Source organism: Macrosteles quadrilineatus, unplaced genomic scaffold (genome assembly GCF_028750875.1).
Source record: "Macrosteles quadrilineatus isolate MER2022 unplaced genomic scaffold, UCM_ALF_1.0 Scaffold_1__1_contigs__length_201487025, whole genome shotgun sequence".
Lineage (NCBI taxonomy): Eukaryota > Metazoa > Arthropoda > Insecta > Hemiptera > Cicadellidae > Macrosteles > Macrosteles quadrilineatus.
This window is the reverse complement of record NW_026542594.1, coordinates 125,731,079-125,755,451: the sequence shown is the minus strand read 5'-3', so window position 1 is coordinate 125,755,451 and position 24,373 is coordinate 125,731,079. Positions and strand designations below refer to the sequence as shown.

At 31.1% G+C, this 24,373-nt stretch overlaps 1 protein-coding gene across 1 annotated transcript in view; it reads right to left on the bottom strand.

The window, feature by feature from the left end:
- Positions 1 to 4,065: 4,065 nt before the first annotated feature.
- The window catches only part of LOC129000390 (clumping factor A-like), an 85,216-nt gene continuing 64,908 nt past the window's right edge, over positions 4,066 to 24,373 (bottom strand). The window contains exon 3 of the mRNA XM_054427357.1: positions 4,066 to 4,160. Coding sequence (XP_054283332.1) covers positions 4,066 to 4,160 — 95 coding nt within the window. The remainder of the gene's footprint in view (positions 4,161 to 24,373) is intronic.

Sequence of the window (24,373 nt, the reverse complement as noted above, 5' to 3'; positions counted from 1 at the left end):
CAACTGTTCTATAACAAATGTCTTTGCTAAATCTTGGTAAAAAGGCTTTAAAAAAAGGAACTGTATATATTTATATACAAAACTAAAACTTGGTTAGAACAAAAAATCGTTGATTTGTCAATAGTATGTTAACATAACTACATTAGTAGATCTTCCTATCACACAAATATATACATATATATATAATATTAAATGCTTTTGGAATGGGAAACTCTCGAAAATAAATTGTTACCTTACAAGAAAGGAAGGAGGGCATCAAAGAGACCAATGGACGATAAAGAACCATGCAAATATACAGAAAAAATTAAGGTCCACGAAGATGACCTAACAAAACACTCTCACAGGATTTGAATAACTATAGAATAATTAAAACCATTACTTTGCAAAAAGTGTATTAATGATTAATAATGTTTAGATATTTAAGTTTTATATCCAATCGGTTATTATATTTCTTAAAACGTTTGACGGAACTTTAATGTGCACTTCCTTTATAAGCAAAAAAAAAATGTAAAATGATATAATACAAATTTTAGTTTAGTTAATGTGTAGAGAACTGATAATTAATACATTAAAAACTATTGTTCGATCTAAAGGAATAATAATTAATTGTAAAGGGCAAATCTGTCATCTCCTACCACACTTCAATCTGGATTTAGTGGGATTTGTGTGCGTTTATATTATATATGTGAATCGATGCATTCTATGTAGTATAAAATGTTTTAAACGAGATAACAAAAAGTATGAGCTATGTTTAGTAAAATAATTTGTTTTTGAACACCTGTTTAAATTTTGTTCGTTAAATAAGTGGCAATGGTTATTCCTTCATTTTATTAAATTGAAACATTAATGTTTTTAAATTTCATATTGTGAAAATATCCTTATGTAACGATGAAATAATAAAATAATAAAAGAGATACAAAAAATTTGATAGCGAATTTAGACGTAATATAAACTAAAAATCAATAAGAAGTTTTGGGATGTCTCAAAAGGAAACTTCAATAATTTATAGTTTAGATTAGTCTTGATGTAAATGCTAGCAGATTTTTGTGAGCTTTTAAATAAATAATATATTTTATATTATAAACATTAAAATTGCCATCAATCATTTGGTAAAAGCTCAAGCGTCCATTAAGTTGGATATAACAAAATGTATCAACTTTAGATATGTACAAATTATTGTAGGCGTTTGTAAACAACGTGTATGCAGAGTAAAACATTTATCAAGGTTATAATAGAATTCAGTAGTGTTAAATTTTTAGCACAACCAATAGTAATGAAGTAACAAACAACAATCCAAAGTTTTTGAAAATCTTTTCCAAACATAAGAAGCTTATTGTGAAGTGATAATACTCCCGAGAAAACCACTGCTTCCAAGTGATAAGCGACTGTTAAGCGATTGTGTTGCGTGGGGGAGGAAACTCCTTTTGACAAATGTATAAAATATGATGTACAGTTATGTCTTTCTAAGACATTTATGTCTAAAAGTAAGTTATTAAGCAATTGTAATTTGGGTGATGCGTATTATTTTGTAATTCGTTTTTTGATGATTATCCTCACACTAAAAGTTGATTTTGTATAAAGAAATTTTACTTTGAATTCTTAAGGTTAAATCTTAGTTCCAACAAATCGGTTTATGTCAATACAGTCGTGACTTAATAACGTGAGACGACCCCAAACACCATGATGTATGTTATTCATAGCCTAGCAAAGTTTGCTCATCATAGAGGCTGAGCTCAGATTTACTGGTTCTATTTCCGGTTACTACATTACATCCGGCTGTTTGTGATTGTTGCAAGAAATTATTCATAAGAACTCTATGAGGTTTGCATAAGAAATGTATGCCTTATTAAGCTCAAAAATTTTCGATAGTCTCAAAACTTGGATATAAGTCAATTGATTCTCACTTTTATTAGGGAACTAAATTAGACTTATACCGGGTGTCCCATAATAGTCCCCCTGGTTAATTTTTAAACAGCTGCATATATTCAAACGAGCTTCGTTACAAGTTACTAGGGTAATGTAAAGTACTTTTTGGGGGCATTTTGAAATTCACCCCCTATTATGGGCACCCGCTATATTTCATTTGCAGAGGCGGACCAAGTCACATTTTAAATTTAACAAATACCTAGCAATGTTATGGAAATGATTTTTTGTTGGGTGGCATGAAATCCTAAGGTTTTGTTTTGTAACAATAATTTTTATCTCTTGTAATCGATTTTTCACAGTATATATAGTATTTTATGAGCGTAGCTTGCCTAGTTACCTAGTTTAATTTTTTTGATGTTATGAGTACATTTAAAACTTTTTAAAAACCTAATACTTATATTTTTTCCACACTGCAAATTTATGTTAATCTGTATTATTTGAGTATTAATAGTAGCAAAGGCCTCTAAATTTATGTTTGTTCAGCATCCAATATGCTATTACCCTTTCTATACTGAATTATACTGGATTATAAATTACCCAGTAATTTCTTTATATATTTTGTCAAAAAAACTTGTCATTAATATTAAATAACGTCAAATTAAAAAAGGTTAAATTACCTGTTTGGTCAAATTGGGGTCCAAGATTTGGTCAAACGGGTTATGCGGATTTAGGTTAGTCAGACATCATTAGATCGTCGTATAGGAACTTATCTTGAAGAAATGTGTCAAAAGTTCGAAACAGGTCTCCTCAGGTAAGATAAGCTAAGTTATTTAAACACATTTACAAACATTGAAGCATGTAACGTAAAAGAATATTGATCAAAATCCTCACTTCCGAAAATTATTATACATCCACCTATCTGGTTTTGGGGCCAGACATCAGTTTTTTGTTACGAAAATGCAAAAGGTTTTAAGTAAAAACATTTTTTTTAAAGGGGGTTTAATCAAATTTATATCTGGAAAATGGGTTAGTTTAATATTTGACTGTATTACCGCATATCCCTTTGGTAGCGTATTTTTACGTTTCGTCGTGTTGGATTGAATGTACACAGAACCTAAGTTGAATAGAGTATATCCTAACTCCATACATCTTGCACAGAACCGATGGGAAGAACATTGATACGTCATTGTACTGTAAATCACAGACATGATATCAATCATGAAATCACCAGGTTTGGTTGGAAGTTGACCTCACAAACATAAAAACCATACAGAAGCATGGTGTTCAAAAGCACTCTGATCAATTATTGTGACCCAGCAGATGCACGCGAGTTCCTTGCGTTTCCATTGGGATCCAATGAGATCAATTAAATGATTGATCCTTGTTCTTTAGTTGCATACTTACTTTGCACAACATGGTTGGACAGTTCTTAATTGCTAGATAATATGAACACTTAATTTTGTACAGATAACCTATACAATATAAAATACAACTTTTGGTTTTAGGTTTGATTATATACATATTTGTGGTCTTAAATCCATTTTTCTAACGGATTATCATAATAACCTACTATATTCTAAGGTGTTTCTTTATTGTTTCGATGTCTTTAGATACATACACCGAATTGTGTTGTATTTATGAGTATGAAATCACTAAAGTTTAGTGTTTATATGTTAAAAAGTAGTTATAAATACTAATTACCTTACCATTACTTAAAAATTAACAAGAACTATACCAATTATCTCTACAGAATATCCTTCATTAAACTAAACTAAAGGACTTATTGTTACGTTACGGAGCTGCAGCCCTATTTCACGTGCAAGAATTTCATTACACAGGTCCTCCTTATGTAGGGATACGCCATACTTAAATCTACGGGGCATCGTAAAATAGCTGGCTGGGTGTGTGTAAGATCGTTAGAAAAACAATTTTGCTTTTCCAAGCTGAAAAGTTAAAACAATATTGCATCTGTGGCATTTATATATTTTGGTTAATCAAAACCGTGATCTTGGTAACAACTAGATGGATTGCCCGCTTGTAATGAAGTCACGTCCGTTGGGAAGATTTAACTGACAATGATAACTTGTGGTAAAGGATCAAGCATATTTTCAATGACTTACAACTAATACTATGTAGGTATTGAACATGTGCTTGGCTTAGGTATTCCTAGAGTTTTGTAATCGACAAAAGTAGTAAAACCTATCCGGGATTGGTCAATTTCCGCCCAGACTCGGAGGTGGTAACTGCAAAGTTTATGTCGCAAGCTGAGACCGGATGTTCGTAGTACACGGGTTCTGGGAGACAATTTGTTTGTTATTTGCTAAAGTCAATAAAACATCAGTATCATAGCTTATATGTCATTGGATATAAAAATTGCGGGTTCTATGAAAATACGGGCTGTCAAATTTGGTCTTATACAACAACTTTCAATGTCTTCATTATTCAATTTAATAGACATTTTTATTTCCTAAGCATGGTCGTTTAAACAAAATTTGTTATAGAACATGTATTAATGTATATTAATCAAAATCGTAATTGTATTAAAAACTAGATGAATTGCCTGCTTGTAATGCAGTCACTTCATTCCTATAAACACTAATATTTGATGTTTTTTACAAAATAGATTTAGCCTACAAACTTTTGCTGCTTAGCTCATTTACTGAAAATGGATTTCAGTTTGTGTTTTACTGTTGTACAACTGATTTTAATCGTACAAAACACAGTTTATGGAATTCTGTTTATAGTTGAGCATCAAGGAGCTGAATCGTACGAACATTATACACGTTTGTTAGAGGGTAAAAAATGTTCTCATAGAAGATCTATTGTGCCTACCTCAAAGGTTATACAACAGATTACCATCAAGGAGCTAAATCGTACGTACTTTCAGAGGGTAAAAAATGTTCTCATAGAAGATCTATTGTGCCTGCCTCAAAGGTTATACAACAGATTACCATCAAGGAGCTAAATCGTACGTACTTTCAGAGGGTAAGAAATGTTCTCATAGAAGATCTATTGTGCCTGCCATCAAAGGTTATACAACAGATTACCATCATGGAGCTAAATCGTACGTACTTTCAGAGGGTAAAAATGTTCTCATAGAAGATCTATTGTGCCTGCTTTCAAAGGTTGTACAACAGATTACCATCAAGGAGCTAAATCGTACGTACTTTGAGAGAGTAAGAAATGTTCTCATAGAAGACCTATTGTGCCTGCCTCAAAGGTCAACATATTACCATCAAGGAGCTGAATCGTACGTACTTTCAGAGAATAAGAAATGTTCTCATAGAAGATCTATTGTGACTGCTATCAAAGGTTATACGACAGGTCACAACTACCTAACTGCATGAACAAGTCTAAATGTACACTATGGGGTAATTATTACTTTTGTGTTTTTTAGAATATTGTTGTGCTCAAAAGCATAGCCACTCTCATAAAAACTGTTGTTGAAGGTAAGCAAAATTAAATGAGTGTTACCATTTCATTCTAATTCGTTAGTTTCTCTCTTTGTTTATATTTTGAGATTTAATAAAATTTATGAACAGTTACCTGTTTTTGTCGCCTTCATCATGAAGAAAACAAATACATTTATTACATCCGTTTCAAAAATTATGTCTACATTATGAGCATTTACAAGCCCCAATGCTTTTGGATGATTTGGGTATGTTTGGAGTATTTCAATATATAAATGATCACCAAAATTATTAACTTCGAATATAACTTTTGTTCGGCAAGTATACAATAACGTGTTTGATCGGTTGTCACCTTAGGATCTGGAGATTAAGTATCAGATGATCTTTAATTTCTTTCTGATTAGATCCAGCCATTTGGACAGAGATATCAATAAACTCAAAACTAATACAAACGGTTAAGTACGGTAGTGTAGGTTAAACGGTTTGACTTTCATAGCATCATTCGCATGTTAAATTATGTAGGTAAATTGAAGAGAGAAAACTTAATATTATTACATTGTCATATACACTACTATATGACTAAACTCTATCAGACAAGTAAGGTCCCCGACCTTTTCAGTGTGAATAACCTTTATACATTGAATTATTTTCATTGTGACGGATGAAAATTATCAAGTTAATTAACCCAGCGGTCAGTGATGTCCGGTTTACCAGTCCGTGCAGCCCATGTGTTGCCAGTTGCGGTGTGTGGTTTGCACTCGCTTCTGAAAATATATCTTTTTCTTCATATATTTTTTTATCTTCGACCTTAATAACACAGTTCGCTTTAAGGATTGTTTGAAATTCACTAAACTATTTGGTTGTTTGTAGATGTCTTGCACCGATATTGTGAATTTCCCACACTAGTTAGCGAAGTACATATCAAGAAACAAAAACCGAATTCAAGAAATTTTGAGTGCCTCTGTGTAAAATGTTTATCGTAATTTAACAATAATCATAGTTAAGATGTTTTTCGGAAATTCTTAGGTCTTTTGAACTATTCATCTCAATAATGGAAGAGTAGGCCTACCAAGAAACGGACAACATTCTTCACAAACAAAAAACTCACAATTGTTTCTTATCAACATATTTTAAACTAGATGATGACTAAATATGTAGCCCAAATATACGGAAACGTCACATATGAAGGCCCTATAGGGATGTGATAGTACGGGAGTTATTATCAACCATTTATTTTTTATCAGCCATACACACCTGAAATACTAACAGTGTTCTGTGATTGTGAAATGTGGTATCATGCCTAATTATGATTTGAATATGGAATGCATTAAGCAAAACATTTCAATTATAAGCCATATTTGAATAAAACTTAAATATCCCTCTCCACACATCTAACTTAAATATACGAAATCTGTCTATTTATGCCTAAAGCCTTGGTAAAGCTGGAATTCTCATTCACATTGAAAGAGCACTATGATTCTCATTACATCTATTTGCTTAAAATATTTAATTGTAAGCTATTAGCTAACACACAGCTAGAAATCCGAACAACTCTTGTTTTAGTGGATATACAAAAAAACTCGTTCATCCACTCATTTTCTTTCTTTTTCCATGAAATGGTATGAATTGTTTACCTGGTGTAAAGGGGGTAATGGTATAATTCCACCATACTGATGTTAAATTATGCGTTGAAAGCTACAAACAAAAACTAGCAAAAGATAAGTTTATAAAACTTAAAATAAGAACAATCCAATAATTATAAATTACCATTATTTAAATTTAAAAACTTTTGTCATTGACTTGCATTTCACTGTTAAGGAAGAAGAAGGGAGAACTAAGGGAGATTATCTGAAACAGGCAACTTACGATGGGCATCATTTAAATTCTTGAACCAATCAAAACCTTGACTAACAAAAGAATGATGAAATTTATCCTACTTATGAGAAGGGCTATTATTTAAATATACACCTTTGTATTTATGAGTTGTATTTTAATGTTTAATTGACTCAAGCTGCATATAAGGTACAATTTATGTCTAAAAATGTTTTCCATAAATTATCTTTACAACACTAAAACTTAGAAAAAGGGTCTTGTAAACATAATCACCACATCAATGTAGATATGTTCATATTACTAAACACAGTCAAATGATAATCGTTCATGCAAGCCACGACATGTTCAATATGTCAGTTCCGTGTCTGTAACTGGAGTAGCTGAATGAATACTGATGTTCTGCTCTTTAACCGCTGAGCCAGCCTCAGATCATAAATAAACCAATGTACCAGACTCAGCCCATAATGTAACTGACCATTTACCAATTCCGTCATTTTAGCAACACTCGCACATACATACTCACACACACACACACACACGCACGCACACACACGCTTATATCTAGGCCCCTCGCCCACTATACGATTTCGGTCGTACGACACTGTGTCGGAACGACATCATTTCAACAGTGAACCATTGGATCTTATGAGAGCTCGCCCACTGTACGATAATCTCACGACTACGACAAACTGTCGTGAAGCAGTCGTCCACTGCCACTGTGATACATGACTGTCGTACGACTGTCTAAAGGTCGATTCATACACATCAGTTACGGAACGTCACAGTCCAGTCACTTCAGGCACGTCACAGTTAACAAAAATATTCTTTAATGGATTTGCTATTGCGCTATCTACACTCATCCGTTGCAGTTCCGTCAGTCGCTCTGCTGGCATCCGTCAGTCAATTTCAGATTTCTTTCCAACGATACTTTTTGATTCTTCGGACGCCTGACGGAACTGTTTGAGGTTAGAAAATAGTGTTATTGTTATTTAAATGGTTGCGTTTGTATTTTGAGTACTGTTTGTAACAATCAACAAGATGGACAATGATAATTTAATAGAATATAGGTTTAAAATTTAAATTTTTTGACTGTAAATTACTGTAAATATTAGAGACGGAAGACTGACTGAAACCAACTGACGGACAATTGAGTGAGAAATTGCGGATGCAACTGTGACTGGACTGTAACTGGACTGCAACTGGACTGTAACGGAACTGTGACTGGACTGATGTGTGTGAATCGACCTTAACTCGCAGTGGCGTGCACGATCAAATGGGCGCTCGCCCACTATACGATTTTTATCGTGTGTCGTGCGTTCTCCCCAGTAGTCCTATACCTTTTACAATTAACTCATACTTCATTATTATAGTTGGTATATCACTTGGTTCTGCCCTTTTTACCATTTTCTTGCGTATTTCTTTTTCTTATAGTGAATAAATATTTTTTACAATTCATTCATACTTTTTATTATAATGTTTGATAAAACGCTTGGTTTTTTAACCATTATTTTGCGTAATTTTGATCTTCCAATATATTTTTTACAATTTGTTCATATATATTTTCTTTATAATAGTTTTATATACTTCTCCACTTATAAGTAAATATACCAAAAGAATTATTGAAACAATGCGAGTTGGTTGTTATTTAATATTTTATAATCATTATTATTAATTATATTGTGTAGAATAGTTTCACTAATACCTAAATATTACTTTTTGTAGATTATATTCATAACATTAAATCAATAATATTTAAAAATAAATAAAAAAAATTTACCTACAAACCTTTCCCCAGACTATCCCAAAAACCTATAAACACGTTTAAAATGCATGGACTTTATAATTTGAAAATGTCTTTAAATACATTAACTTAAGAAATAATCTACACATAAAAAGAATTATTTTCTTAATGCTGTAGGCCTACATTGGCCACTATCGCTTAATCTTCGCCACAGCAGCCACATTGCAACAACACGTAACAGATTCATTGTTTTACTATTTGATACAGAACCACTGTTTTAAGATATTGCGCAACACACCTCACTCATCCAGAGCTACCTAGTCATTTATCCGATAAAGTGTCGTAAAGTGGGCGAGGACCACACATACGATAAGAATATCGTACGACACAGTGTTGTACGACAGAAATCGTATAGTGGGCGAGAGGCCTTTAAGTTTTTGGGAATTTACGCCCAAAATGGATGTTTCCACCCTAAAATCGAACTCTTTACAGAAACAATACTTTCTCCATATACTTTTTATTGGGGAAGAAAGACGAATTTAGCAAGTTATTATGAACTATTGCTTCATCTTTTTTATTTTTAACTAAGAGTAGAGCTTGCACTGTAAAAATATTGTCCGCATCAGCATACACAAGTATAAACAAGCACGAAACTCTCATCAACAGCTGTTTCAGATTCGTAAAGTCTAGACTTAACAGCTGCATGATCACGTCAAGCTAAGCTCACTTACAGCATTATTTTGTCTTATAAATGTAGGTTTACGTGTGTGTAACCTGTTTATCATCCGTGTTGACTACCTTTAAATGAAGTACGGCACGGTATATACACCAATTTTAACTATATAAATGCAATCGGAAGGCTTAAAATCAGCTTCAGTTGGTACAATAGGATGAGAACAGCACACACATTCAAGGGTTATAGAAGATTAAAAAGGATCTAGAGACTTTGAGTGGAAGTTAGTAAAAAAACACATGATAAATACCAAAACCAAAATAGCTTACTCTAAATTGCACTTTAAAAATACGTTACTAATTAGTGTGTGGCACGGTATGTCCTATATCCGGGATCGATTTGCTTTTTCTTTTTGATGTCCCCAGAGGCCAAAATTACTATTCGTTCATATTTTTACCCACGATTCGTATGAGTGCATACTTTAACATGTTAATTCAGGTAGTTATGGTCTGATTTGATGAAATTTGCATAAACGTGAAGAGTGGCATAATTTTTTATGAATTTATTATGAATTTTTATGAAAACCAGCAAGACCGGGCATGAAAACAAGGAGTTGTAGGTGTTAAAGTCTTCAACAGTTTTGTATTTTCATTAACAAATTAAAATACCCAATTTCCATTACAACCATCATGCAGAGCTCACAAAACAAATAATTTTTTACATCGAAGCGTTGTTATATTTAAAGTTTTTCGGAATTTTCTCCTCAACCTTTAATGGTTGCGGAGAAAATTCCCAAAAACTTTAAATTTGAAAATCACATAATATTCTTGGGGAGAAAAAGTAAAAAGTTGTAGTTTGTTTGTTAATGGATATATATTTTTTATCAAATTTGGTTTATTTATTCATTTTATACTATTATATAAAAAAAACACGTTCTACTCCCCTATAGCAGGAAACGTAAGTGTTTCTTAGGTTATAGCTCGTCAAACCTAGTGTTATTTAAAATCCAACATGTTCAAAAAAATATATATATATATATAAATCCAATCAGACATATAGATATTTGCTTAGTCTGCAGGTTTGCTGTGGAGGGGGTATTTTATTGTATTATTTCCTATTTTCATAATTGATATGATTTATAAATTAAAATTATCAATAATATAATATCACTTGAGAGTTTTACGACAAAATCTTGCTTCATCCTAATTTCACGGATGTTAAAATATTAATAACTCCAACAAAAATGAACTTTTTATCAACACAAACGTAGCTAGAATTAAAAATTATTAACGAAGAAAACTACTAAGAAAAATAAGATATGTGAGAAGGATGCCTTCATACGTTTTAAAGGTTTTGTACAGTGCCTCTAAAGTTGTCTGCAAAAATGAAAACGCATATTCTTCAGAAAAATAAATGTTACTGTTTAGTATATTTGTCTAATAATCTGCTTACAGGACAACTACTTATAGAGTTTCCGTCATAAATAATCATCATGTTAGTTGAGAACACTTCGGTAGACTCAAGTTGCAACTTGGTCCATTGTCATTGGTATCTCATGTTTCCAGTAGCAAACCCGCAACAGATAAGCTGGGATTGACACAACAACTCTGCTGCTAAATAAAGTTGCCAGATGTTAAGTGTGATTATCATTTTAGATTTGAACACTTCATTTAATTAGTATTTCACTGTTTAGTCCAATTTAATATTTAATTGCGAACTATATTCATGCTGCTTGAATATTCTCCGTATAGACATTTTCCTTTCTTTCGTGTAAATATTTCAATTTGACCATAGTAAATTAAACTAATTATGTAATGAACCAAGCACTATTACCATTTTCAAAAGCCATTTAAGTGTCATTATCTTTTACGTTTATTTTATATTAAGTGATTTTTTCATATTAGTAAAAATTGTATAACCACTTTGTTTTTACCAAATATGTTTATATTTATTGCAGTAAAAATTGTATTTTAAATTGTTTTCCATACAAATGATGTTTCCAACTTTTCTGATATCCAATTTTTTTTCATATCAGATGATACGACGATTTTAGAAGACGCTTTGAAAACATAATATATAGTAATGACTTACGATTCTTGAATGCCATGTAATAATAAGCGTTAAAATCATTGATGAAAATTCCAATGTAGATAAATATAGACGTAATTAATTTGTACTGTTTCGTAATTGTTTAGTTTTGGTATAAAAACTATTTTGGTAGCTTTCTTTTTTACCCAAACATTCAAATTGGGTCCTTATTATTTTGCGAACATTATGAAAGACGATTTAGTTTCAATCTGGGGTATGATTTATGCTTGCAAGACAAATCAGATAATGTTTGTTAAACTACTTGCATACTTTGGCGAAATAATGAAAGTACTAACAATTGTTAACATGTATAATCTCGCTTGGATAAGCAGTGTTTTACAGCATTTTGCAAAAATACTATTTGCTATTTTCATATTTCCCTTTTCATTATCTGTCAACTCGATGCACGAGTGTTAAGGTAAGGGCGAAGGGTTTAAATCCCTTACCCATGACTCTTAGTTATGGGATATGGCCATGACCCTGATGTTTTGAAGCTTCTCTAGTTGTAGGTCTTTTTAGCTTATTAGTTTTTGTACTGAGAAAAACTTTTTCTATATTTAAGCCCTTTATTAACAAAAAGTTATAATAAAGTGCTATGATTGTGTTATTTTATGTTATAATGCTTAAATTAATTGATTTATAATATATAAATAAATAAATTCATTCATTTTATGTTTTTTCTCGTTAATGAAGAGGTTTGAAAACGATGAAAACTTTTAATTCAAAATTTGTTTTGGCAGAACTTTATTTTAATTGATATTTACGAATAGGCTATTGGAAGTGCACAATACAAACTACAGTATTAGATGGCTCTATAGTTCATTATTACGGAGTATGAGCTATAACCTATAGTATAAAGTGCCATATAAAATATCTCTACGACTATACTATACCTTAGCGATACGACGGCATCTTAATGTTTTTAATTTCTTTCATTTATTTACCATCTTATTTTATAAGCCTGAGATATCAAACTTCTTGAATGTAATAAGAACCATCCATATCCACAGAACAATCTAACTTGGCAAGTCGACTTCTCTTTCGTAATAAATCTAAACTTTCAAGACATCTTGACGTTCCGCGTACTGAACAAGATTTGCCAAGAAATTATATTTTTAACACGTCCTTTCATAAGTTGTTTGATGCGTGCAATTTTAGTTTAGTTGATAGTTTGTAATTGTATAAAATACAAATAAACTCCTAATTTAAGGAGTAATTTTCTAGAAGAACGTAAGCAGATGGGCTTCAGAAAAACTGTGTTTGTTTGTTGATTTGTTGACTATTTTTATGGCTTTTTATCACAAGTTATTAGGTGAATTTTAAGCTTTAAGCTAGTGAGAAGTCCCAAGGTACTCCCATTATTATTTTTGTTAATTCATATATCAGCAATGGCTTATTTTCTACTTTGGACAATTTGTTAACCCATTGAAAATTACAGCTTTGAAGTTGATATTTTTAGGTTTAAGACATCTCAAAATAATCTCACATGACCAAGGCACTGAATTATTTCATAGTATTTTGTTAATCATAAAAAAACATTATTTAGATGGGAGTGAACTTTTACAAGATAAAATACATAAGAACATCGTAAGAGAGAATTCTAAAGTGACGAAAAACAATTTTCAAGCTGAAAACTCTCCTTAGGGTGTGATTTTATCGACGGCTGATCCCATTAAATGTTTTCCTCATTGATATTGGTCTTTGCTATTTGTTTCAAGTGGAATTTAAATTCCTATGTTGGTTTTTACTTAAACATATCTTATCATAGCTATTTACAGGTCGAGGCAAGTCAATAGTTTGTGCTAATTAGTTTTCAATAATATTAAATACTAAGAACATAGGGTGGATGTTATTTTGCTTTGTAGTTATGGTTTGTTCCTAACAAAGAAAAACAAGATTGGAATGTAATTTAGGATTTTTCTTAGAAAAATCAAAACTCATAACTTTGTAGAAGTAGCACTACCAAATTAATTATTCTTCTAGTTTCAGTGTCTGGGCTAAAATATTATTCAGCCCATCAACTAAATCTGAAGATCAACAGATATTCAAATATGTCTGAAATTATTGTCATTATTAACAAATAAAATGTACGCTAAAAGGCCTCAAAGCAGGATAAAAAATATTATTAACGACCAAGGATGTTTTTGAAACTGTTATACTACTTAAGAAAATGTTAAATAACAAGTATTTATGACCAGGTCAGCCTCATAAAGTTCATAAAGTTGTTACTTCTGAAAAGTATCTGAACATCAAGCTAGTTATTTGTTAACGAAGAACCATCGATCCCTTGAGTAACATTTTAAACCAGAATTACTTCTTTTTGTTCCGTGATGAATGATATGATTTAAGGTACTATTCCCAGTTTGAGTTTAAAATGTATCAGTTTATTGGCATTTTATTAATACGTATGTTTAATAAGGTTATAATTCCCTTTTGGTCTTTATGCAATCAACAAAAATAATATATATTTTTTTATCGAAACAGCTAAACATGGAAGCTCTTATTTTGCGATTGGTAACCTAGAAAATCTGTAACTTGTAGAGACTAACCATAGTTGGAGACAAATCTATGCTTAAAATTAGTGTTTTGGATAAAAATTGGTTTTTTGTCGAAATAACCATGCTCTGTCGATGAATTTTTCGTATATCAGTTGATTTGTATTAGGAAAAAAAACTAAATATTCAGTCCACCAACCTATTTATTTTATAGTTTTATTTACGATCGATACAAATCGTGGGTCATTTCATTGATTGTGGCATTGTACAATGAACCAAGTCATCCTTTTTCAGCATGAATGTGATTTATCTAAATAAGCTTCTACTAAATGAAATAGTAGTAAAAAATGGTTTATAGGCCTGTGCTTATTTTTAAAGAAAATATACTTCAAGCTAAGTAAATAGGATTTAGTTATCAAATTAAATATAAACAAAGGATAAAATTAATTTGGAAATGATTAATCCTCTCTTTAGCTGAACGTTTTCCGGGCTTTTTATGTTCGAGAGTAACATCTTTTCGGATTCCTCTAGACTTTTTAAATATTTTGTAGTGTAAAATGTTTTTTTTTGTAGTTTTCCCCATCTTTCAATACTATTGTCGGCATAAAAATATCAAATATAACACTAATATTTTGTTATTAGAAAAATAATGTTAAGGCCTGTATGATATTTTTCACAGAATGTTCCGGAAATATCTGGTATAAGGTTTAATATGTTTTAGTAAACTTATTGAGGATTCATTATGCTATAACTTTGCCTATAAAAGATAATTTTTTCTCGAATTTTTCAATATCGTCTTAATATTTTTTATCATTGACTGTAAAGTATTAACTTTTAAATTAGAAATGTAATTGATCATCTTTAACTGTTCTATTAAAGAGTTAGCGTGGCTGTAGTGGACGTTTCCCAACGCCGGGAATTCAGTGGCGAGTGTGCATGGCACTTACTAGTCCTGGTCCAGTATTGTTGTATTTATGGCGGTCGAACAGTCCAAGTCCAGTCCCTCCGGCAGACTCTCTCTATTTATTATTGGGTAAACCTAAAATGTTGTAGATACATTTTGAAACTATAACCAAGAAATCTTTTACTAGTGGAAATGTAAATTTCATTGTTTCACTAGCTTTGTAAGTTTGTTACGTTGGAATATAAAACATCAAAATTCACAATTTAATTCAAGTCCTGATAAAAAAAAACAAAAAAAAAAAAAAAAAAAAAAAAAAAAAAACTGATCACTAAGGCGAGAAAAAGTTGTTTGGAAAGATATTAAAGTTTAATTGAAAAAATACACTATCTTAAACACTTCAGACTATTTATGAGTCTAAGATTTAAATCTATTTTCCAAACTTAGCAAAGTTTTGCAACATTGGTTAAATGCATGAGAGGTGAAGAAGAAGAGATGTCAAATGGATGCAGACTGCAGAGGTGTTTTATTAAACTTTTATAAACTTAAATCGTGTTTTAATAACATGGTTTCTCGTTGAAAAGGCTTTCCTCGCATGAAATCTAAATCTTTTTTTATACGTATTTGGACTTGGACCACACCATAAAGTTAAGTAACCAAGTGAAGGATATCACGTAGCTTAAATACATTGATAAATTGTGAGATTCAAACCAATAAACCCCAGTCATCAATGTTAATTCGGTTAAATGTAATAAAAAATTACTTAACAATATGGATAATCTTATGATCAATGTAGTCAAATAATATCTTGTCACGGATGCCATATCTACCATATAAGGGTACCCTTTGATAGAACACTAAAAACAGCATAAGATAGTTGTTGGTACATATCTTTCATACATAATCAATAGGTATATTTCCCTTTACTTCCTACATCTCTAGAACTAGTAGTTTATTTATTACTAGTTCTAAATCAATAGCTAACTGAATTGATTACGAAACATGAGTACTTAAGATATATTTAAGCCCATTTGGTTTTATTATAGAATTCATGTAGTCATAGAAAAACAATGTCAAATTACAAACACTATTTTGAAAATACTTGTGAAAAAAAAACTCCAACGTTTTGTGAGCTTTTTGAGTGAAATTCAGAATACTTTTCGTAAACAACACTAGTCATGATTGTAGGATACAAAATATCTTACACAACCGCTTAAAACGGCATTAGGTTAGTCGACGTTGTTTTGCCGCTATTGTTGTACTGTTTAATACTGAGCCGCAGATTGTATTGTGTGGATACATAAGCACATTCTGTGACTGTTGTTTGCTTTCAACACTCAGATAATCGCAGGGAACAAAACCAGGCAAATCTATTGTGCTTGCATCCGAGATATTTGAACTTTCTGTGCGTATTTGATGCCCAAAAATTAGGCTGCATCAAAATTACTACAATGTTAGTGAAAATAAAGCTACTCTAAAAGAAGAAGAAAGCTGTAAATGACAAACAATATTATTCGATAGGGGATTTTAAATATGAAACATTGCACTTGAAAATAGACAATGATGTTTGAGGGATCATTGCGGCCATTTTCACCCACGAATAGAAAAAAAAGTTTTCACTACGTTTAGGGCAATCTGATGGCGTCTGATCTGCATTCCAAAATGTTACTATGGACAATACTACGAAGTCATTCTCAGGCTTTTCCTGTCAATTACAGTGGAACCTTTATAAGAAGACCCTTCGATAACAAGTCGCCCTTGATAACAAGTGTCATTTTCAAGTCCCGTTAAAATTATTTTACCCCTAATAACATGTTATTACAAAACCTTAAGTCTTATTTTACAATCCCCATGAGAGTCTTGTTATCAAGGTTCTACTGAATTTAAGTCTTATTTTACAATCCCCATGAGAGTCTTGTTATCAAGGTTCTACTGAATTTAAGTCTTATTTTACAATCCCCATGTAAAAAGAACTACTTATATAGAACTACTGAATTTAAGTCTTATTTTACAATCCCCATGAGAGTCTTGTTATGAAGGTTCTACTGAATTTAAGTATTATTTTACAATCCCCATGAGAGTCTTGTTATAAAGGTTCTACTGAATTTAAGTCTTATTTTACAATCCCCATGAGAGTCTTGTTATAAAGGTTCTACTGAATTTAAGTCTTATTTTAAAATCCCCATGAGAGTCTTGTTATCAAGGTTCTACTGAATTTGAAAGTCGTCAGTACAGGTAATGAGTGTGTTAGACACGCGTGTATGGACATTTAAAATACAACAAATATAATATGTAATGCGGTAAGTAAGCAGAACCTGACGTTATCATGTGGCTGCGAAGTTTAGACGTTGCAAACCTATTTGAATTGAGGATCATGTCTGGTTATATTTGAGTACGGCAATGCCAACTATATTTGTTCTCCTTTTGTAGTGTGAATGTAATAGTATACTGTTTTCACTTTTGTTACTATTGCATTGACTTCACAATCCCTAGAGGAACACGTTCCGGGACCATCTTCCGGAGAAGGTACGAGCCCTGCTACTACGCTTATCACCATGGCACTTCAACACTTCTAAGACTTGGCAGCATTTTTGCTCCTCGGCTGAACTTCTTTGGCGTCTCGGCCAACTCCTTCAAGAAAGAAGTCCAGAGGCTTCTGCAATGATTCCCTGCAAATGGGACAGTCAGAAATTTGTAGCTGTTGCATTTACTGGATTGTGATTATTGTCTAATTATTGTCTATTTGAATGAATAATTGTATATGGTATTTATTGTATATGTCATCGTTATATATTAAAAAGCATATTTATTACTGTTACGAACTATATATTTTATTGTATTTACTGGCTAGGTTATTGTTATCTAAGTGTATATTTATTAATTGTTACTCACTGATTCATTCATTGTTACTTGTTTCTTATTTTAAGAATATTTATTTATTGTTACTGTATTGTACTTAAATTTTGTTACTTGTTATTTATTCACTTTATTACGTATTAACTTATTGAACATCCGTCCACATAACATATTACTCTCGATCTATAGTTACTTTGTTACTGTTAACCATGCACAACAATGTATTTTCACTGTGTATTGGTTATAACCGTTAAATAAATAAATACAATTTAAAAAAAATAACTTAAAATAAATCGCTTTTTTAGTATAAAATTGTTTTAAATTTGAGGAAAAAATGAAACGTAATTTATAGGAAACCTTACTCAATACAGTACTGTGTATACCAAAAAGAAATTTACTTTGAAATTGAGTTTAGCTTATTAAAATGGAAAATCTACAAGAAAAATTGTTCGGATGAGGAGAATCGAACAAATGTTCTTGTAGATTTCCCATTTTAATAAGCTAAACTCAATTTAAAAGAAAATTTCTTTTTGGTATATATTGCCTATATGATTGAATTGGTAAATGGTCAGTTACATTATGGGCTGAGTCTGGTACATTGGTTTATTTATGATCGCCGGCTCAGCGGTTAAAGAGCAGAACATCAGTATTCATTCAGCTACTCCAGTTACAGACACGGAACTGACATATTGAACATGTCGTGGCTTGCATGAACGATCATCATTTCACTATGTTTAGTAATATGAACATAACGACATTGATGTTGTAATTATGATGATTATGTATTTCTGTGACACTTTTTACTAAGTTCAAAAGGTGAGAAGATCATTATATCGCTGATGAATATGTAATCATTTTAATAGAATGCGTTAGATTAATAGTAAAATACAAGTCATAAATACAAATTTAAATATCTAAATTTATCTTTTGGGAATAAAAATTGTCATTAAGGTTACTGAATTGTGCCCATCTTATGTTGAGTGTTTTAGGTTGAAGCTATCATAGGAGTGGATGAACAAGTTTTATGATCAAACAAAAAGTATTCAAATTTAGTCTTAGATTTTTGTATTAATTTTGGTTAAGATGTTTTTAAGACGGTGGCTCAGTCGTTAGCACGGCTTACTACGAAATCATGTAATAATAATTAATTTAGTTCATCCTTGTACTGGACCGGCTCACCCCTTGCTTTGCAAGGTTGGCTTCACGCGGACCGTGCCACAAACTTGCACAACATTTAGCCAAAGATGTTCCGGTTTTCCTTCTATGCAAATGTATGTTGATTGATACATTAAGCTGAATTTAGGCTTTAGTAAAAGTATAATTTAGAATTATCTAAAGAAGATAGAACGGCAGCCTTTTTTTATTTGTTAATTTTTTAAGTTCATTTGTTAGTGTAAATTTTCTCCAGAGTTCCCACAAACTCAGTAAAACATAAGAATGTCATTAATATTACTTTATTATAAGTATATTCTTATGAGATCCCTCATAATATCGTAATTGCTCGTTGTTCTTCATCTTCATATAAATAAACCGCTTTACAATGTATCCAACTTCACAATAGCAAGACGGTGAAGACCAACTAAATATTTTTTATATTCACAAGATTTACAAGCCTGACTGAACGATATTAAGCTATAAACCCTGGTGGAAAATAAAATTACGATGAATATATATATATTTTCAGAATCGAGTGAAAACCACACACCGCAACTGGCAACACATGGGCTGCACGGACTGGTAAGCCGGACATCACTGACCGCTGGGTTAATTAACTTGCTAATTTTCATCCGTCACAATGAAAATAACTCTAATTCAATGTGGTGAAAATGTCAGTGGCCTTACTAGCCTAGAAGAGATTTGCCATACAGTCAAGTATGTCAATAGAATAATATACACCTTTTCTCATTAGTTGACCATAACATAATTTAACAGGATGGCACACTTGTTGTTTATGACAGTAGGAAGGTAGAATGGAATTAGTTATTTGGGCAACTAGTGAGCAAAGCACTCGAGTTGCGCATTATATTTTTCCTACAATTTTAACATTGTCTCACTGATGAGCGAATTGGCCACTTTGCTTTCTCAAAATAGTGAGAGAACATGTACATTGTTAGGTAACTGTAGGAAAAGAATATAATTTGATGTCCTAATTTTTAATTGAAATGATTGTATCTTAAAGTTGAATTCATAAGAAATTGAAGAAAATTTGATGTATAGCCTCTTAATCTTTAGGTGACTGCTAAAGCAGCATGTTGAATGAATGGTATACTTGCCAAAAAAGAGAAATGAGTATGGTAAATGATTTTTAAGATTGGACCACTGCAAAGCAGACTCTCGTTTAATGTAACTGAAGCTTAGAGACTGTTCTAATATACATAATAGAAAGAAACTTTGTAAGTCATATGTCATAGATTTATTACCCCTTATTTATTATGCAGACAGGAAAAATATTGTATTTGTAATATTTTTGCTATTTGAGTTTGTATGGTTTAATTTATAGAAATGGTATAGCCTTTTATAAGTATAAAAAAAGAAACAATAATGAAACAGCAACAGTTTAGATTATTCCAGTTTAGATTTAATTTGGGTGTTGAAAAATTATATATTAAAAAAGCTGTGGACTGAAGTAAATATTTAGACGTTGTCACCTCACTGAAGTGTACAATTGAATCTAACTATAATCGTTTGTATTCTTTTGGTGACACAACAAAGAGATTTTTATATTGCAAGTTAGCAGAACAAACAATAAGACGCATGGTATGAATGTAAAAATGTTAAGAGTGTTCAAAACTAAGTTTTGATATTATAGTTTAAAAAGTACTTATGTATTTGAAAATTTATAGTTGTTATTTATTTATTATCCGCTTTTATTCCATGTATATTTACATACACCTACAGATTTAAGGCAAATAATTTTGGATTAGCGACATTTGGTGAGGCATAGAATGACAGATCCCAGCACGCTTTGTTATGTAAATGTTATGATGTTTAGGCATGACTTAAGACAGTGGGATGTCTTAAGATCAATGACTTGAGTGGAAACGCCTTGACATGTTGATGTAAATGTGTCTTGAGTATTACAATACCGTCCTACAAACTGGGTATGTTGGTAAAATGGCATATACATAACCGTTTAAACAAACTGAAGACGTACCTGTAACCTGTGGGAAGATCAAGACCTTATACAAGGACTGACGATGATGATTAAGTCACCGAAATGCATCTCCTGTAAAGGATAATTGCTTCGATCAATTGGTGGACACCAGGCAATTTAACCTTTTTTAACTGTCTATATTGATCAGGAACAACAACAAACAAAAATTAAAACTTAAATACACAGTAACAAGGTGTAGGTCCCTGTAAAAAATATGCAAAGGCTGTATTTGTAATCCATAACTGTGCGTTATAATAATTTACTTTGTTACTTTACATGACATACAAGTGTTAAGCTCATGTAGGCATGTATATGTTTGTTAATTAAAATATAGATTCATAATTCACTCTTCATTAATAACTGATAATATTGAGTTGAATCAAATAGAAATACATATAAATGGGATATACAGGGTGACAAAAAAGTCTGGAAACGGCTTAATATCTTTTTAACTAAATCCGTTATAAAATTCAAACCTATTAACTACTCCTCATGGGTCGTCCCCTGATGAAGGTCAAAAAATTTTAATGCTTGGAAAAAGTAGTTTTCATACATATAAGTTGATGTGAAAGGTTTGAATTTTATAACGGATTTAGTTAAAAAGGTATTAAGCTGTTTCCAGACTTTTTTCACCCTGTATATATATATTTCATGAATTTAATTTTAATGAATTTTTATTTTCATAACAGGGCTTTCAAGCTAAGCTTTGCCAGACACATCAGACATTTCAAAAAAATTTAAGGTTATGTTTACAATAATAAATTTAAAAATGTAACGAATATGTAGTAAATGTGGGTAAAATAACAAAAATAAAATTATGTACGTATAAAAACTAAATATGAAGTAGGTTTACTTATAACTAAAAAACACATAATTCAATGTTAGTCACGTAACATTGGGTGATTTTTCCTACATTGAAAATATTTTCAAATAGTGAGCCGCATTCAAACTTACCTAGCTGGTATCAAATATCAATTGCACTTAGAAGACGGTTTGAACTGCCCTTCTAGTTATCTTTTTTAAAACATACAAGTGCCCCTCAGAATAAACAGTGATTGTATCCAGTTTTGTACTTTGAGTTTATTATTGAAGTTAGACCCAAATATACTTCGTATGGACTAAGCCCTAAAGCTTTCGATTCACTGAAGAACCTATTCTCAAAGGTATCCCCATCCAACGTAAATTTCTAATATCCAGTTCCTTCTAAAGCCAAGATTGTTGTATCGAAACTGTTACAATATAGGTACTTAATATTCTTGAACTAAAATAATATCTACCAACATTAAATCATATGATCATTAATTAATCCATTTATTATATATAAACACCTCAACTAACCAATTACATGGGGTGTGTTATTTATATATACATATTGGTTCATTTATTGTATAAATGTGTAAACGTATAACTCAATATTATCATTTACAAGTTTTACTAATTATAAATACAAAATAGTTATTTTTAGTTAACCCCTTAACACGATTAAATTAAGGTAATTTGACCACTCTAGACTTAATTACTAATTAAATTAATGTCTAAGTTTTAATTCATAATTAATTCTATAAATTAATTTAACATCAAAGTAACTTTGATAGATTTGATAGGTAGAATATTTCAAACTTCCGTTCAGGCGCAAAGCACAGTATTCCAAATATGCTACGACAAAATCTTCTATAACTTGCATTGCTTTTTGAAAAATTTAAAATTAACCTAATATGTCCTAATGGATTGACTTAATTAGCCTTTTGTAAGCGTGATTGGGTTTATCTCACGTTGAATATGGTTCTAGTCTTATATAAGTTATTTATACATAAAGTGTTTTACGTTATTTATCTAAACAGTTTACAATAAAATAATAACAATTGCATGTTACTTAAAACGGCTTGCTCTATAATAGAAAAATATATATTTACCAAATAAAATAAGTTTTACTACTTTTTTATAGCTATAAAATGTGTTTTGTTAGTTATGTGCACTAATGAATCACTATAGCACTTCATTATTTTCCAATCTCATAGTTAAAGTTAAATATGTCTTAATTCCATAGAAACAAAAGATAACTATGAGTAGTATATCTCAAACTTAAGCTCGTAGAACATCTTAAACCTTCTGTTCCCTAACACTTACTAAACTAATGTGATTGTTCAGATTAAACATTTACTTAAATCTATCCTATTCCATCACATGTATTTATTTGATGAAATCCTTTCCCCAGAGTTGGGTGGATGTACAGTTATGTACACTTGTTCCTCAAGAGGATCTCTGCTAAAGCTGACACCACGAAACATCCCGTTTCATGCAATATTAATGACGGACAAACATTCAAGCGATCAAATCCATTGAACACTGCAGTTTCAAGTATCTTGTCAAACTACAACAAATCTTTACTAAAATTTTTTGCTAAAAAACTTAAATTTACTTAATGTAAACTAAGATAATAATGTTACTAATTCAAAAATAGCTAAAACGCTGTTTATACAAATTTATTTTCATAGAAACTAATAGATTAAAAATATTAGGAAATTACACCGTAAATAACATTTCTACAGTAATGGATATATAGTTGATGTTCAAACGTTAATTTTTTACTCTCAACGTATGATGCGCTAACAGAATAGGTTCACGAAAAATACCTAGAGGAAATGTCAATGTTTTACTTTTATTTTAACTGATTTTTATTTTTATGTCCTGTAACAGGTAATGAAAACTACAGTTTATACCTTTATTTAAAAAAGTGATCTTATCTTACGTTTTTTCAATTACTTCAGAAATAGGTACTTTTTCAGACACTACTTCATTTTTGTAGTTTTTTTACTCTTACCCGCTATTTCTATGACTCTTCTCAACTATCTTCTTCCAAAAATCTATGTTTAACTTTAGTTTTTTGCCTCTATTTAATTGTTGAATAAGGCTTGACACTGGTGAAGACATGGTCTTGTCTGCCCAATACGCTGCACAAGGAACGTTCTTCCAGGGAGTGCCAAATTCCCCTACCCATAATTCAATGTTTTAGTTATAAAATCGGCCAAAAGATGTCACCACTTGATAGACAAAAGCACAAGGAACGTTTTTCTATCAAAAACCTGCAAACTCTAATTCTGGCGCTTGGAACGTTTTTCCAGGGAGCCATTCAAATATTTTAAATCTTTAAACATACAAGCTGTAATTGGCACAGCCTAATATAGTTAATTTAAAACTACTATCAACTAAAGAAAGAAAATTCAAATTTTAAAAAGATTCTTGAGTGGTACCTCATCAAATTTTAACAAGTTCATTTGATTTTATTTTAATTGTATTTAACTTTGAAATATCCAAAAAATTTAGTATCCTACTTATATTTAAGACCCCTCTTTTCC